The 17,917-nt window shown below is 54.6% G+C and overlaps 1 protein-coding gene across 1 annotated transcript in view; it reads right to left on the bottom strand.

Annotated features, from left to right (window-relative positions):
- The window catches only part of LOC133346216 (receptor-type tyrosine-protein phosphatase N2-like), a 243,223-nt gene that overhangs the window by 172,688 nt on the left and 52,618 nt on the right, over positions 1–17,917 (bottom strand). Inside the window, exons 7-9 of the mRNA XM_061557742.1 lie at positions 17,634–17,843; positions 16,295–16,491; positions 7,697–7,783 (exon numbers count right to left, since the gene is read on the bottom strand). Of these exons, the coding sequence (XP_061413726.1) occupies positions 7,697–7,783; positions 16,295–16,491; positions 17,634–17,843 (494 nt within the window). The remainder of the gene's footprint in view (positions 1–7,696; positions 7,784–16,294; positions 16,492–17,633; positions 17,844–17,917) is intronic.

Here is a 17,917-nt window from a genome sequence, read left to right as displayed (position 1 = left end):
CAAGGAACGTAACCCGTCCAGAGGAGACATCCGCTGAAGGAGATGGAGCGATGACCGCTCATGTGCAAATGCTCGGTGAAACATTACACCGCAGGGTCACGGGTGAAGGCGGCAGCTTGGGGAGGCCTTCATCTAGCAGTTGATGGAGCATGGCTAATGATAATGATGTACATTACCACCCAGTCAGCCGTGTGCAACAACCTGTTTAAAGAAATACGCGCAGCTGCATCATCACACCCGGAGCAGATGGCCGGGGCGCTTCCAGGAGACGCGACGTTACATAACCGCGCTTTCTCAGGCTGGGAGCTCGTGGGGATGCATTCGCCGCAGCGAAGCTTATTAATATTAATATAACATCGCTACTAATTAGGCTGTCTGAAGCTACTGGCCCGAGTGACCCTGAAGACACCCGCGAAACGAGAGATGATGGATCTTACGTGAACATCGCCGCTGCTCTGCTAAGTGGGAGACATTACTCAACTTACTTGAATCGACTGTTTGGGGAGGGGGGGGGCTCACGTGGACATGGCCCAGTCGGAGGCACCTCGCCAAGTCGTCTGTGACGTCATCTCCCGCCGCCGTTTATTAATTATTTATCCCGGACGGAGCTGCCTCGCCGACTTCCCGATGGACGTGCGGCGCTGCCGCAAAGTCCAAGTAGCACGACGAGGGAGACGCAACTTGTGTGCCTCTTTGTCAACGCGCTGCCGCACGAAGGCCACCCCACGGCGTGTACGTCGGATGGGGGGGGGGGGCGTGAGATGGTAACAACAACAACAACTCAAGCAGGGAGTGAAAACACGGACAGGAGGCGTGCCGAGCTCACTCGCGCTGGGGCGAGTCGCGATGGAAGTCGCGATATGGGTCGCGATGGGAGTCGCGATGGGAGTCGCGATATGAGTCGCGATATGAGTCGCGATATGAGTCGCGATATGAGTCGCGATATGAGTCGCGATATGAGTCGCGATATGAGTCGCGATATGAGTCGCGATATGAGTCGCCGTGGGAGTCGCGATATGGGTCGCGATGGGAGTGAGTCGCGATGGGAGTCGCAATATGAGACGCGATGTGAGTCGCGATATGAGTCGCGATGGGAGTGAGTCGCGATGGGAGTCGCGATGGGAGTCGCGATGGGAGTCGCGATGTGAGTCGCGATGTGAGTCGCGATGTGAGTCGCGATGTGAGTCGCGATGTGAGTCGCGATGTGAGTCGCGATGTGAGTCGCGATGTGAGTCGCGATGTGAGTCGCGATGTGAGTCGCGATGTGAGTCGCGATGTGAGTCGCGATGTGAGTCGCGATGGGAGTGAGTCGCGATGGGAGTCGCCGTGGGAGTCGTGCTGCTTCGTTAACCGAAACGCGCGGCCCCTCCGAGCGCGCAGTTGGTTAAACAAAGAAGGGGCGAGGGCCAAGCGGCCCCCCGGGACCCGACTGGGATGAACGCGCTGCCCCCCCCCCCCATGTCCCCCGTGTGTCGATAGCCACGTCGCCTGGCGAGTAATGCGAAATGAAGCGGGAGATGGAATTCATTTGTTATTGTCGTCTCTGCTCTGAGTAGCTCAGCCCGAGCGGGTCGCAAAGTCACAAACAAAACAACCTCAACACCCACAACCTCAACAACATCAACACCCACAACCTCAACACCCACAACCTCAACACCGACAACCTCTACAACCTCAACCTCAACACCCACAACCTCAACACCCACAACCTCAACACCCACAACCTCAACAACCTCAACCTCAACACCCACAACCTCAACACCCATAACATCAACACCCACAACCTCAACACCCACAACCTCAACACCCACAACCTCAACACCCACAACCTCAACAACATCAACACCCACAACCTCAACACCCACAACCTCAACACCCACAGCCTCAACACCCACAACCTCAACACCCACAACCTCAACACCCACAACCTCGACAACTTCCACTCTGTGCGCAGTTTGTCCGCCACGTGGCGGTCTCCTGCCGTCTCGCCGCTACGAAGTGGACACCGCGCGCGCATCTCTGAGCCTGGCCGAGCGTGGTGTGGTGAAGACCGCGTGGGGAGAGGAGTTTGTCGGTGGTGGCGGAGCGCCTGAGCCCTGGCGCCAGCCGTGGCTCTCTGCGTTCGGCTGTTGAGACGGCTCAGGTGGATAGAGCGGTGGGAGAGTGTTGGAGAATGTGACATCTCCCGTGCGGTGGCCGTCTCCAACACGCACACACGAAGAGCCCCCCCCCCCCCCGCTACACAGGCTGGTGGCGAGCGCCTGTCAAGGGCGGCACGAGAAGCAAGGGCGTGGTGGCGTGGCTCAGGACCACCCCGGCCGCCTTTGTCCCCCCCCCCCCCCCCCCAGTGCTCATGTTTACACACCGCACCGCGTACTCATTTAAGGCCGAGTCGACCTCGAGGAGGTCTCGCACAAGAGCAGACATCGCTCGCCACCGATTTTGGCCGTGGTTGGGAATCGAACTCTGGTGACTGGATTCCTTGGCGCTCCCCGCTTGAGCGTGCACGCGCACGCACGCGCGCCAAGACAACAACAACAACCACAGAACGTAGAAGACAACAATTTACCACAGCGCAATATGATTTCTGGAGTGCTCTGTGTGTGTGGCTCTGCGGGTGTTATCCGGGTACCGGCTTCACGCTGCTCCTACATCACCACACGCCCTCCCCACCACACCACGCTCCCTCCCCTCCCCACCCCACCACACCACGCTCCTCACCACAGCACACCACGCTCCCTCCCCTCCCCTCCCCACCACACCACGCTCCTCACCACAGCACACCACGCTCCCTCCCCACCACACCACACCACGCACAACGCCTCCTCCTCCTCGCCAAACTCCCCGTCTCCACGGTTGCCCGGAGACGAGCGAACGTCTCGCGGCCTCCCGCCCAAAAAAAATCCACGGTGGAGAAAAGCTGAAGAAGATTAGTTTACGATTTGTACAGCAGGTTTCGGTGCCAAATATAACCGCGGTCAATGCATCAAAGCAACAAAAAGGTTATTGTTATATATTTATCTGCGCGCGTGCGCGTGTTTGTAACCTCACAATGGCTCATCAATACCGTGGCTTGTGGCAGACAAAGCAGAAGAGATTGCTCAAATGTTGCGCGCGCCCGCACGCACGCGGCGTGAACGCGTGGCGATGTCGCCGTCCCTACATTCAGCGCACCTGCAGATCAATGGACTCATCAGCAGTGCGAGGATACGAGGAAATACATTCGGTGCTGCTCTGCTCGGAGCGATCGTCCTCCTCCCCCTTCCCTCCTTCTCCTCTGCTGCACCCACTGTCTGGCTTAGACTCCCCCTTTGGTATCCCTAATCCCAAAGCTTTGTCAGCACTGAAATCCAGAGCGAAAACCCATCTATTCCCTATTGTGTACGATTGATTCTGCTAAGCCTCGCTCAGCCAGCCTGAATACTACTTTTCTACGTCTAGAATTCTTTAAATATTTGTAAATTGTATACGTTCATATCATATATAAATGCATACATGGCTGTTGTTATTGAGCATATTAATGTCATGCCCTGTGCAGACACCTTTGTTTTGTAAGGATGTAAATTAATGTCACGATCGAAGGTGTTCTGCAACCAGTGCCGTGTGAATAAAGAGGATATTTAATGGATTTCGGATTCTGATTGTGAGTTCTGTGAAGTCATCTTCCACGGACTTTTCTCCAACACAAGATAGTCCACTGCTCACTGCAACCCCAATTGAAAATGTCATAACCGCATGACTATGATGCTGACGGCATAAATGGAATGCATATAATCAGTAGCATTAAGTAAATATTTCACATGGCCATACACAAATGAATGTGCACCTCGTGGCTATTCATTGGTGTGTAAGGTGCTCGTGGAAACGGTGTCATAATCATGAGGATGTTGTGATTATGATGATGCTGAAGACAATGAATGATGATAACACTGCTGTTTCTCATGATGCTGATCACGATTCTAATTATGACAGCAATAATGACGGCTATGACGATAATGACAGTAATGATCGTGACGATAATTATGATTCCGATAATGATGAAGATAATGATGAATGAAAATCTCGCAGAAATGTCGCACCCAGGGCCCCAGCTGCCCAGTCAGCCCCCCCCCCCACCACCGCGCTGCCCTATTGTCCCAGACCTTCCCGACAGGCCGTGCGAGCCTGACCTTCACCCTGACAGGCAAAGACAAAGGCAACGACCCCCCAAATAACCTCAATAGACTATTGGGGAAAGTGCTTGTTAGCGAGCACCTATGAAGGCTGGACCCCTGACAGGCACACACACACACACCCGCACACACACACACTCACTCGCACACACACACACTCACTCGCACACACTGGCACACACTCACTCGCACACACATTCACTCGCAAACACACACTCACTCGCACACACACACTCACTCGCACACACACACTCACTCGCACACACACACACTCGCACACACACACTCACTCGCACACACACATACATTCGCTCGCACACACACACTCACTCGCACACACACACACTCACTCGCACACACTCACTCACTCGCACACACACACTCACTCGCACACACACACACTCGCACACACACACTCACTCACTCGCACACACACACTCACTCGCACACACACACTCACTCGCACACACACACTCACTCGCACACACACACTCACTCGCACACACACACACATTCACTCGCACACACACACACTCACTCGCACACACTCACTCACTCGCACACACACACTCCCTCGCACACACTAGCACACACACACACACTCACTCGCACACACACATTCACTCGCACACACACACTCACTCGCACCCACACACACTCACTCGCACACACACACTCGCACACACACTCACTCGCACACACACACATTCACTCGCACACACACACACACTCACTCGCACACTCACTCGCACACACTCACTCACTCACACACACGCACACACACACTCACTCGCACACACTCACTCGCACACACTCACACACATTCGCACACACACACACTCACTCGCACACACACACACTCACTCGCACACACACACACTCACTCGCACACACGCACTCGCACACACACAAAGAGCGGTAGTGTAGCGGTTAGCGCGCTGCGCTATGAACCTGGCTACCCGGGTTCGATTCCCGCTCACGGCTAACACCAGTGACGATTATCTGAACCGGTCCTGGGCCTCCCCTAGGTCGACTCAGCCTTAAATGAGTACCTGGTCCGGTGTGTAAACATCGCCACTGGGGAGACAAAGGCGATCGAGCGTGGTGCTGGCCACCGTTCCGGCCTTCATAGGTGCTCGCTAACAGCCCTTGCCCCTACAGTCTGTTAAGGCTATACGGGGGATCTTTGTCGTTGCACACTCGCACACACACACTCGCACACTCCAATTGTCCTCGGCGCTTTCCCATTCCAGAGCGGTAGCAGCGGCGGCCGGGAGAGCAGCGGCCGCTTCGAGAGATCCGCGGGCGATACGGCCCCCCCATCGCTCCCCCATCGCTCCCCCATCACCCCCATCGCTCCCCCATCGCCCCCATCACCCCCATCGCCCCCATCACGGGCCACACTTTCTTGGCGCAGATGCTGAAGCGCGGCAAAGAGGCGATATCACCCAGGCCGCTCGCCACCGCGACACACCGTGACACACCACGCGACACACCGTGACACACCACGCGACACACCGTGACACACCACGCGACACACCGTGACACACCACGCGACACACCGCGACACACCGCGCGACACACCACGCGACACACCGTGACACACCACGCGACACACCGCGACACACCGTGACACACCACGCGACACACCGTGACACACCGCGACACACCGTGACACACCACGCGACACACCGTGACACACCACGCGACACACCGCGACACTCCACGCGACACACCACGCGACACACCGTGACACACCGTGACACACCACGCGACACACCGCGACACACCGTGACACACCACGCGACACACCGTGACACACCGCGACACACCGTGACACACCACGCGACACACCACGCGACACACCGTGACACACCACGCGACACACCGTGACACACCACGCGACACACCACGCGACACACCGTGACACACCACGCAACACACCGTGACACACCGTGACACACCACGCGACACACCACGCGACACACCGTGACACACCACGTGACACACCGCGACACACCGTGACACACCACGCGACACACCGTGACACACCACGCGACACACCGCGACACACCGCGACACACCGTGACACACCACGCGACACACCGTGACACACCGCGACACACCCGTGACACACCACGCGACACACCGCGACACACCACGCGACACACCGTGACACACCACGCGACACACCGTGACACACCACGCGACACACCACGCGACACACCGCGACACACCACGCGACACACCGTGACACACCACGTGACACCACGCGACACACCGCGACACACCGCGACACACCGTGACACACCACGCGACACACCGTGACACACCACGTGACACCACGCGACACACCGCGACACACCGTGACACACCGCGACACACCGTGACACACCACGCGACACACCGTGACACACCACGTGACACCACGCGACACACCGTGACACACCACGCGACACACCGCGACACACCACGCGACACACCGCGGCACACCGCGTGACACCACGCGACACACCGTGACACACCACGCGACACACCGTGACACACCACGTGACACCACGCGACACACCGCGACACACCGTGACACACCACGCGACACACCGTGACACACCACGCGACACACCGTGACACACCACGCGACACACCGTGACACACCACGCGACACACCGTGACACACCACGCGACACACCGTGACACACCACGCGACACACCGTGACACACCACGCGACACACCGTGACACACCACGCGACACACCGTGACACACCACGCGACACACCGTGACACACCACGCGACACACCGTGACACACCGCGACACACCGCGGCACACCGCGACACACCGCGACACACCGCGGCACACCGCGACACACCGCGACACACCGTGACACACCGTGACACACCGCGGCACACCGCGGCGCTGCGTTAATAAGGGACGCGGGCAAATGTCAACCGAGACAGAAGTTGTTTCTCATTCATTATCGATTTTCCTGGCACCAGCTGGGACGCCTCTCAGTGAAACATCACCATTGATTGATGATGTTAATGACGGAGGTTGTGACGGTGTTGGTTATTACGATGATGGCAGCGGTGGCTGTTATGATTGAGTGATGGTGGGAATGGGAATGGTGGTGGTGTTCGCGATGATAGTGATGGCGAAGATAATGACAAGAGCAGTGATGATGATGGACGCAGTGATGATTATACTGCTGATAATGTTAGAAATGATGGTGATGATCATGATGATGAGATTAGTGGCGATTATTTTGACGATGGTGGCGATACGTCAGTTGATTACGATCATGGCAATGCCAATGCTGACGACAGCAAAACTCACGATGATGATGACGATCGCAGTGACGCTGATGACGGTCGCGGTGATATGGGGGCAGATGACGACAACGATGCCAACGCCCGCAACCACGGCGCCGGCGGCAGCGAAGATGAGGATGGTTGAGGGCGATGAGCTTTTGGGAGCGTGTGAGGGAGCTGGGGGAGCGTGGGAGGGAGCTGGGGGCCCGTTCCCACCTGATGTGGGTGAAGACGGACGGTGGAAGTCCGACGTGAAGAGCCAGGGCCGCGATCAGTCGCTCGGCCTCGTGCTCCGGCAGGGGGCTGCCAGGGCAGGGGCAGACGCAGGGGTCGGGGTGACAACCCAGACTCAGAGCTCGGCTGTGAGTCGGCGTAAACAAATGACGAGCAGCACCAGCAACAACAAAGATGATCAGCAGCAGCAGTCCCTTATTTATCCAGGAAAGCCTCGCGGAGTCTCGGGATATTATGCGGAAAGGTCATGATCGGGACGTTGGGTCAACTCCGATGTTGAGCATTTTTCAGTGTGGGTGGAAGTGGATTCTGCGGAGATAATATGCATAGGAGGGGATAGTGCTTTTATTTGTCACAGATAGACCTGCCCCTTCTGGCAATAAAACAAGTGTTAAGATGTTAAAACACCAAACTGAAACCTTTTTGCAAGGAATCACCTACTTGCTGTACTACCTCTCTTACACACATCTTGCACCCAAGCAAAGGTGTCCACCATGGCCATTTCATGAAGTGTCACCATTCGTGGTTGATCTCACTCGAAAGCCTGTTGTTGTTTTTAACCCTCTCAGTGAACGGTGTGTGCCTCGAGTGGGTTACCAGGAGAAATGCATCGATTCTCACACACGGATGCACGGATGCACGTATCGCGCAAAGGCTTGACGATCGATTTTAACAATGGGTGCATCGACACTCGCTCGCTAAAATGTCCCATTACCCACATCACGTGCGGATATCTGAGCACAAGAGGAACGCCACTTTGTTGTACAATCAAGATCTTGACACAACTTGGGGGCTTCATCCAGCAGCAGATGGATCATGGCTGCCGATGGTGATGATGATGACGGCGACCCAGCCACGCAGGTAATGCGCAACTGACGTTGCGAACGCACGCGCAGCTACCGAGCAGACAGCCTCGTCCCCTTAACTCGCATCTCAATCTCCCACTGTCTCCCTTTCTGTTTGTTTGTTGGTCGTTTAACCCCCTCGCGAACAACAACAGAAAACGAGCCCCAGTGCGGCGTCGTTGCCGAGTTGAACAGGTGACGTAAACGGGCGGCGGCGTTTGGTGAGCGACGACGATTTACGAGTCGCCCGGCTCCTCGTCGCGGAACATTAAACCCGCGTCCGCCACGACCCCCGTGATTCTGGCGCTCCGACAGGCGACCTGTGGCCTCTTTCGCGGCCGGTGGCGGCGGCGGGCCCACCCACCCCCCTCCCGGTAGCTCGGCCTCTTCCGCGGGGAAGCGGCACGGCGCGGATGGAGCCGCGCAGTGCGCGCCCCGCGGGATATTCGCTGCCGTGTCGCCACGTGGCTCTCTCCGACCGCCTTCCCGATGGGGTTGCGATCGGTGTTCGGTCTGCGCCGCAGACTGGTTAACTTCGCGGCCTGGCTTTGTTCTATCACGAGGGTAATGTTTACGATCGTTCTTTCAGTTACTGATTCGATTATTTTAATATTTTATTTATTATTTTATGCTATTGCTCATTGGTAGGGTTATTTTCTTCCAGCTATATGGACAAGTTTTGGTGTTGAACAATTCCATTATGACAAGCAGTACAACTTCTTAATATGCGTGAAAAGCAATCTATCTAAAACTACTTCTGAACTATTTGTATTTTACCAGGTAAGGCCCACGAGCTATATGGCTCTTATTCAGAAGCGACCTGGCCACAAATGATAGGTGAGCGAAGTGGCTTATCACGTGGAAATCTATGTTAGCCAAATACTCGAAACGCATAGGGATTCTAAACGTGGAGGGAAACACCGGAGGACCCGGAGCAAAATCCACGCGTCTACTTGGAGAGACACACGAACTCCATAACTACAGCAGCAGGTGTCAGGGTGAGGATTGATTCCACGACTTCCTGTATACCAGGCGAGGTAGTTAACATCTCCTAGCCAATCTGCTTACATTCGCCTTCCATCTGTCTGCCCATATACATCTTAAACATATGTTGTCCATCAGCTTACGTGTCTTCTGAACCGATATCTCTCAACAGCATTTGTTTAAGAAATTGGAGGGTCCTGCACTGCGATAATTGGCCGATAGTTGAATGAGTAGATGCTTCACAAGCAGCAGGAAACCTGAAGGCGGCGAGAAAAAAAGGTGGCACACGTTTCACCATCATATTTTCCATTTGTGGCCAGTACTATAGCGCCAGGCTCTCGCGAGGGCGCTGTGTCTCGCAGGCTGTAGTCGTGGCCACTGCTGATGCTGTGTTATCGCAAATTGAGTCATTTGCAGGCAATTTTCCAATTTGGCACACAATGGCCGACTCGGGTCGCATGCCACCGCGGGTCCTTTGATGTCCACTGTGAAATACAAAGTGCCGACTACTTATTCGCTCAACGCTCGCGCAGTGAACCAGGGCGGTCTGTCCGACGAGAACCACGCGTGGAGCTCTGCAACAGGCGACAAACCGCGCTGCCGCTGGGCCGTGTCACCACCGCTCACCAGCACTTCCCATACGCCTGCCAGCAGATGTCAGGGTTAATGGCAAGTGTTAGGAATCCATCGGGTCACTTTTGTTTCTCGGTGTGACAGTGCCAATGCAGTGCGGCGTTAATTGTGCAAAAATCTGTCAAGACTCTCTGTGACCCCTGGCACATCATTAAAATCATAATAAACTACAGCCTGGCGTGCGTGTCAGTGCGTGTGTGTGTCTGCGTGTGAGTGTGGCTTTGTCTCTGTTACTGTGCACGTCTGAATGTGTGAATGCGAGTGAGAATGTGTGTGTGTGTCTTTGTGGGAATACAGTTCGTGTGTGTCTGTGTGTGTGTAGGCGGCCAGGCGTGGTGTTGGCACCCACCCCCTCGTGTGCCCTGCCGGTCTTCATAGGTGCCGCTCGCTAACAACACTTGCCCCCGACAATCTGTTAAGCCTACACGGGGGATATTTGTCTTGTGTGTGTCTGTGTGAGCGTGTATGTTTGTTCGTCGATGATCTGCTTGTGTGCGTGTGTGCGCGCGTGTCTCTGTACGCGCCTATATATATATAAATTACTAATAATAACTTTGTGAGAGGGGGGGAAAAAGTTGCCATGGAAACCAGGCAAGGTTTTGTTCATTCCGATTTTATGAATTTGCATTTTTATTAAAAGCAGAGATAAAGCTTGCTTCTCCGTCAACCCCAACGCACCCCGCCCCCAACCTCTACCCCCCCCGCCCCCGTTACACCCTCCACACCCTTGCACCCAACCCCCTCGGCCCTCAGCCCCACACCAATCACTTGCCAAGACAGAAGCCACTAGGCTGGGCACTAATAGGAAGGAAATTAATCCTGAAACACGGTGACAGCTGCCATTATTCTGGAGGCGTTGGCATGGAAACGCAGTCATCATCGGCAACGCGGCTAATCCCCTCAAACAAGGACCCCCCCCCGCCAGCCCGACACCTCATGCGCGTGCACAGGAGACGCACACAAAGACAAAGATCCCCCGCATAGCCTGAGCAGACTGTTGGGGCAAGTGCTGTGAGCGAGTGGCACCTATGAAGGCCGGCACGGCACACGGGAGTGGTGGGGGGTGGTGTGGTCAACACCACTCCCGCCCGCCTTTGTCTCCCCAGTGGCGACGCTTACACACCGCACCAGGTACTCATTTGAGGCTGAGTCGACCTTGGGGAGGACCGGTTCAGATAATCGTCACTGGTTGTTGGTGGCCGTGAGCGGGAATCGAACTCGGGTGGGCGGGCTCGTAGCGCGGCGCGCTGCAAACAACCAGCCAGAGCAGACAGCGTCTGCCACATGGGGTAGCAAGCACGTCCTGAGTCGTACCCATATATGTACAAGATCAATGAGAGTGACGTACTCGATAACCCCCCCCCCCCCCACTAATTTCAAGTGGTTTTCACACAACTCGCTTATCTTTTGCCACACGAAGATATTGCAACGGCTGAAGTTTACGTGACCTCCGGAGGTACCGAGAAGCGAGATGCTCATCTGCCCTGCGAGTACGCGCGGCTGCGTGCCCGCTCAGCCTGCGAGCTGACCGCGGTGCCGGCCATCCAACCCTTCGTGTGCCGCGCCGGCCTTCATTAGGTGCCCGCTAACAGTCTCAGGATATACGGGGGATCTTTGTCTTCGTGGTGCACACTAGGAAGTCAGCAGCACACACACAGTCGTGGCGACACTCAAGAAGCCGATCAGATCATCCCGCCCAGGCAAGCGCACAAAACGTCCCAATTATGTATCTCCTGCAAACAATCCTCACCTGCAAAATCAACTGGCAGCGAGTCACACCCGTCTGGCCCTCCCTGCCTCATCCCTCCTGCCTCACCCCAGCGCAAACAGCGCATTCCCCAATCCGCCTGCTCGCCCCATCACATCCTCGTCGTCCCTTGGCAACAAACGCCACCCCCAGACACAGAAGCACACACAAAGACACACTTCTAGCCACAAAGACACACACAAAGACACTCACGAACATACACACTCAGACAAAGACCCCCCCCCCCCCCCGTATAGGAGGGCTTCACTGTTCTGGTAAATTGCCCGATGATGCTGGATGTAATTACCAGCGAAACGTCGTACTCAAACATTGTAAATGTTGTGGATTCACTCTTCAACACACCGGTGGGCTAAAGAAGTGAACTATTTGTCTTTTGTCAATGTGACACATTTTTTACTGATTGGCCATGTCGGGTGGTGGAGGGTTACGAACGTTTATAAATAACGCGATCTAAACCCAAAAACCTTTATTATGAAGCCTTTAACATACTCTATGAGCAAGTGAAGTTAGCGAACACCTATGAAGGCCGAAAAGGGGTGGGTGGCCAGCACCACGCCCGACCGCCTTTGTCTCCCTAGCGATGCTTACACAGAGCACCAGGTACTCATTTGAGCCTGAGTCGACCTAGGCGTGGCCCAGGACGTGACGGGTATTGGCCGCGAACGGGAGTCGAACTCGCGTCGCCGGGTTCGTAGCGCAGCATGCTACCCCGCTACACCGCTACACTACCGCTCCCCACAGATACACACAAGGAGAGAGACACAGAGACACTCGCAAACATAGACACGCAGACACACACAAAGAGAGACACGTAGACCCTAAGGCTGGTCCCAGCCATGCTGACACCACACACCCTCAGATGAGCCCATCCAGCGTTCTGTGAAATCAATTTCAAGTGACCCCAGCCTTTCTCATGGAATCAATCTCAGCCACGACATCGGTAACAGACGCTCTGAACCCCACGCGGTCCAGACCATGACAGCCGGTGTGGCGGTGGTGAATCTGGGAATTTTCCACACCTGCGCAGGAAGCTGTGCTTGTTTTATATATTTATATACCAGATATTTCACCACTTAAAGACGTCAATGTCTGTGTTTGTGAGATTTCAGATTCTGAGGTCTCGCGACGGGGATGGGGGCGGTGTTGGGGATGGGGCGGGGGTGATGTTGTTGAAAAAACAATCAATACGTTGAGTGTATTTGTACTTGTGTTCAAATTATTACTGTAAAACTCATTAATTTGAACCAATTTGTGCAGGTAACGACACTTAGAAGATTGATTCTGCCCGGCGATCAATAGCGGCGTCATTTTCCTCGAGTAACAAGCTGAGATTTTAGCACCTTTTCATCGGTCACGTTCGGCCAGTGTACTGTGGGCTGGGATGTAGAGCCAAAGTGAGAATTAGACGACAATAACTGAGGGCGTTTGGTATTTGCGCCGTTCGTATAACGCATAGCTATAATAAGGAAGGAAGGCGCTTCGCTTGACACAGTCCGCAGGTCTTTCACGATCGTGGAGAGGGGGGGGGTGATGGTTGGTCTCTGTGTAATCCCAATCGAGTAATTTTCAGGTGATTTTTCGAATTTGGCAAATTTGGGTCGTGACGCCAGCGCACAATGGCTTTCTCATTTCGATTCATGTCGGGGGACCTCTCCAGAAATTAATGCAGTACACCCACGGCAATAGCTAGGGTCCTGGGTAAATGAATTCAGCTCTACATAAACGATGAACTCGATAATCCACGGAGAACAAAAAAAAACGTTCGCCTTTCAGCGCTGCGCAAACACAGCAGCACAGCGAACATCGCTGGCAAGCCCAGTGATGGCGATTCACATGCGAGCGCTTTAGCAACCAAAGACATCCTCTTCCCGGCAACACGTGTGCACGTCTCATGGCAGAATGGCGGGCCTTTCGCATAACACGGGGACTATAAATATACACGGCGGCCAGGCAGAGCGAGGGGGGCGTCACAGGTAGCCGGCGGTGGTTATAGATTTGGCAAAGGGGCTCTCTCAGGTCCGTATGGATCGCAATAACAAGCGCGAGGAACACGTTTGAACAATAGGTCGGCACAGGTTAGCAGCCATTGATGGGGGGGGGGGGCTTTTTTTGTTATGCTGCGGTCTCCAGACGACGACGTGAGACAGTTTTACGTTTGAAAACAATTAAGTAAAACCTGACCAAAACCCCGCAGGGTACGAATTCCTTCCCAAGAGAGAATACACGTAAGTTTGAATGTACAATTTGCTTTTAAGACAATTAAATATTTGTTGAAAAAAACGTTTCCACGTAGAATGTCCCCAGGTGAGGTCCGTGCGTCTTTGAAAGACTTTTCGGTTCCGCAGAGCGCGCAGTGGGCGACTCGGCGCTGATGCCACGCCGATGGCGCACGTCCAGAGAGATGTCAACTCCGTGGATTTTAAAAGAAACATCATTTTGAGATGGCCAGGCAAATTAGTGGCCCAGTATCAGAACGCTAAGCCAGCAAGACCCGAGATCCTTGGGTTTTAATCCAAGTTATAGTCGCCTGTGATTAACCTGCATTCTCAAGTGCGGCGAGTTATGGTCACATCTCAGCCCCACGACATTTACGTTGTCATTAAAATTGGCAGATTCCCACTCTGACGACTAAACGGCGCGATGGCTTGTCACGACACAAACTCCTCGACGGGAGGGCACGCGAGAAGGCGCTGGGCGCCACCTGCTGGCCTGGAGAAGAGGAAATTGAGAGGTCCTCAGAAGTAGTGCTATGACATCATCTTCCCGAGGCCCTCCTCTCACGCAGGGTGATGTTTCCCTGCTTTCTACGAGTTTCCATTGGAAACAAAATGTGTGTCCAATGAAGCGGTCGGCACTGAAATGTCACGTTAAAATTTCCAAACACAAAATCAAAATACACTGCAGAAGAAAACATCAACCCACTGCTGGTTGAGGGCCTTCCCACCCGATGTCAGTCATGGAGTTTGTTCGACTATACTTCCCCGCGCTGGTCAGTGCGGGTTGGCGTACGGGAGGTCTAGGGCCGGGAATCATACCCAGGTCCCTGGAATCATAGCGCAGTGTGCTAACCACTGCACCACCGCTCCATCCAATTGTGGACACAAATGACAACATTTTCAAGAAATAAACACCCAGCATTTGATTTTGTAAGATAACATTGGACGTCAAAGAATGTGTTGTGCCTCACTGATTCTCATAATTCCATAACGATGCGTGATGGCGTGCTAGGAATAGGGGCATGTAACGGCCATGTAACGTGCTACCGGGCTACAAGGGGCAAGGCTGGTTAACAAGTTCTTTGTGAAATTCCAGTAGTGTTTGTCCCAATGTTGACTCCCACAGCGCACACGCGGCACGCCTCGCCGAGCCTCATTACCTGGTGATTCATGAACAAAACGTCTTGAGAATGCAGCTGCGTATGGACGCCTGAGACATCCAAATGACATCGTAATGTTTGGCATGACAATAGCGAGTCATTAACAACGAAATTTTTCGTAAAATTATTCATATCTAGTCGACGTTTCTCCTAGCTCAAACAGACCGTTGGGCGGTTCTCATCTCGACATTATTATGGCAGGGTCAAGTCTCTCCACAAGGCAACCACGCAGCAGTTTTAACTTTGTCCACCCTGCATGGATGATGACCTGACCAATGACTATATTGCCCAAAACTCGTCACATTCCATGAGATCTCGGATGCTCAGTAGGTTTGAGCCTGATTAGTATCTGGATAAAGAGAGACTACCTGGAAATAGCGGTGATGTAGGCCTGGGCTGTGAGGTGGCCAGGAGATGACAGTACAGCGATTGATTATAATCAATTACAATCCATCTTGACTTCAAGCTTTCATGACTGCAGGAATTCATCTTCTTTGGTCTTTCGGTAAAGTCACGTAGATGGGTTCAAAGAAATGTATTTCCTTTGAACCTATCTACGTGACTTTACCGAAAGACCCAAATAATATAATCCATCTGCAGGAAGCTTTGAATGTTATGTTGGCCAAACTTCCCAATGCAGAACACTTTTTAAATATATCACTGAGAACCCGCGAGGCTGTCCTGGGGCATGGTTAAAGACCCATAGATAAACCTACGTAATTAATGCCACCATGGTGCGTGGTGTGTGTGTGTTTGGCATTTGCCCCTACAGTCTATACGGGGGATCTTCATATTTGTATTGTCTTTGTGTGTTTGGCCGGGCGTGGTGCCACCCACCCCTCGTGTGCCCTGCCCGCCTTAATAGGTGCTCACTAACGGCACTTGCCCCAGCAGTGTGTGCACGTGTATGTCCGCGTGGGTGAGAGCGCTGTGGTGGAGGAGGCGCGAGAGTCGTCGCCGTGCACTGTGCGCACTTCTTGTTGGTGACGATGTAGGCGTAGGCGCCTCCTGCGTCGCCTGCCGCCCCCTGCGGGCGCCCGCCGGCACCACCGCCGGCCCCGCCGCGTGGCGGCTGCTCTGACGTCGGCCGTGGCGCGGCCGCGCCTGGCTGGGGGGTCAGAGCCGAGAGCGGCAGGCCCCCTGCCAGGAGTCCGGTCCGCCCCCCCGTCGGCTGAAGCCACGGCGCAAGGGGCGAGACAGAGTGGCGCGTTCTCTTAAAGGAGGAGGAGGTGGAGGTGGTGGTGGCGCTCTCGCGTTGTCATCACGCAAGGGAAACGCAACTCGCGCATTTAAAGCGAGTTCAAATCCACGCGCCTTGTCGAGGTTTACAGGGCACCAAGACTCGTGGTCGCTTGCGGGGTGAAAGTGAAACCTCTCCAGCACGCTACATTCAAACAACAACAGCGATAATAACAATGCTGCTCTCTATTCATCGACGTCAATTGTATGTGCATCTAAAGAATCGTCTTCCAGGAGGGACCTGCTCCGTGGCGATGTTTGGTCAATGCCATCGCTGGAGGTTTGGCGGAGTGTGGAGAGAGAGCAGAGTACCCGGAGCACAGCGACCACGTAGGCGAGAGGGTGAGAGGATGATGACGACACGAGAAGCTGTACACAGGCAGATTCGGGAGTGCATTGCTACACTCACATTGTCATGCAACATCGCAGGCCAAGACTACAACACTTGGAATTCCCAGGCAGTCTCCGACCCCAGCGTTAACCAGGCTCACGCTCAGCTCTTTAAAATGTGTGGGTATTGGGCGCATTCATTGTTTTGATCGTAGGCAACTTTATAGACGTGTAAAAAAGTGTTCGAAATTGATGCGTCTTGGCTATTGGCACGGTGTGTGGCTGGGCAGTGTGCCAAGCGGAGCACCTCCTCACCCTGGCGACTCGTGCCGTGGGCACCGGGCACTTCTTTTCAAACGAATACGAACTCGGGGTGGGCAGGAACGCCGGCCGAGAGGTGGCAGACTGAACCCCAGACTCGTGGCGGTGTCATACACTCGACGTCACATCACTGCGCCTTGAAAGGCATCACATTTCTCCTGCTCGTGTATGCGTCTCCGCGTGTGACTGACATTATAATCGAGATGGCCTTGAAGTGTATTCAAGTAATAAATACCAACAACAACATATTTGCATGCTTATCACGATGACACGTGCACAATTCAACGATAATGGCAGTGATGAACTGTGCAAATAAACAGTGTCTGTGTGAGAAACATTCTCGAGCGCTCGCAGCGTTTGGAGAGCCAGGCAGACAATGAAGTGCAGAGATGCCACATCGCGATCACCGAAGGCGCGACTCACCTTGCCACCACCTCCAGCAGCAGCAGGCCCCGCGTGGCCCCACTCGCGCGTCAGGCTGTGGACATTCTCGTGCCCCTCCCCGGCGGCGCCCGGCCTGGCCGAGGGTGCCGGGGCTACGCCGGACGTGCCGCCACCGGCTTGGGCTTTGTCGGGACCTCCCACGGCAGGGCTCGAGGGACGCGAGTGGGCGCCTGAGAATGCTTGCTGCAGCTACAGCCAGCAAACAGCCACCACCACGACAACAGCAGCAGCAGCGACGAGGGCGGTGAGCGGCGTGAAAGGGA

Source organism: Lethenteron reissneri, chromosome 23, assembly GCF_015708825.2.
Source record: "Lethenteron reissneri isolate LAM-NWPU_2019-01 chromosome 23, ASM1570882v1, whole genome shotgun sequence".
Lineage (NCBI taxonomy): Eukaryota > Metazoa > Chordata > Hyperoartia > Petromyzontiformes > Petromyzontidae > Lethenteron > Lethenteron reissneri.
Note: the sequence above shows the minus strand (reverse complement) of the source record. Positions and strands in the feature narration are given on the sequence as shown.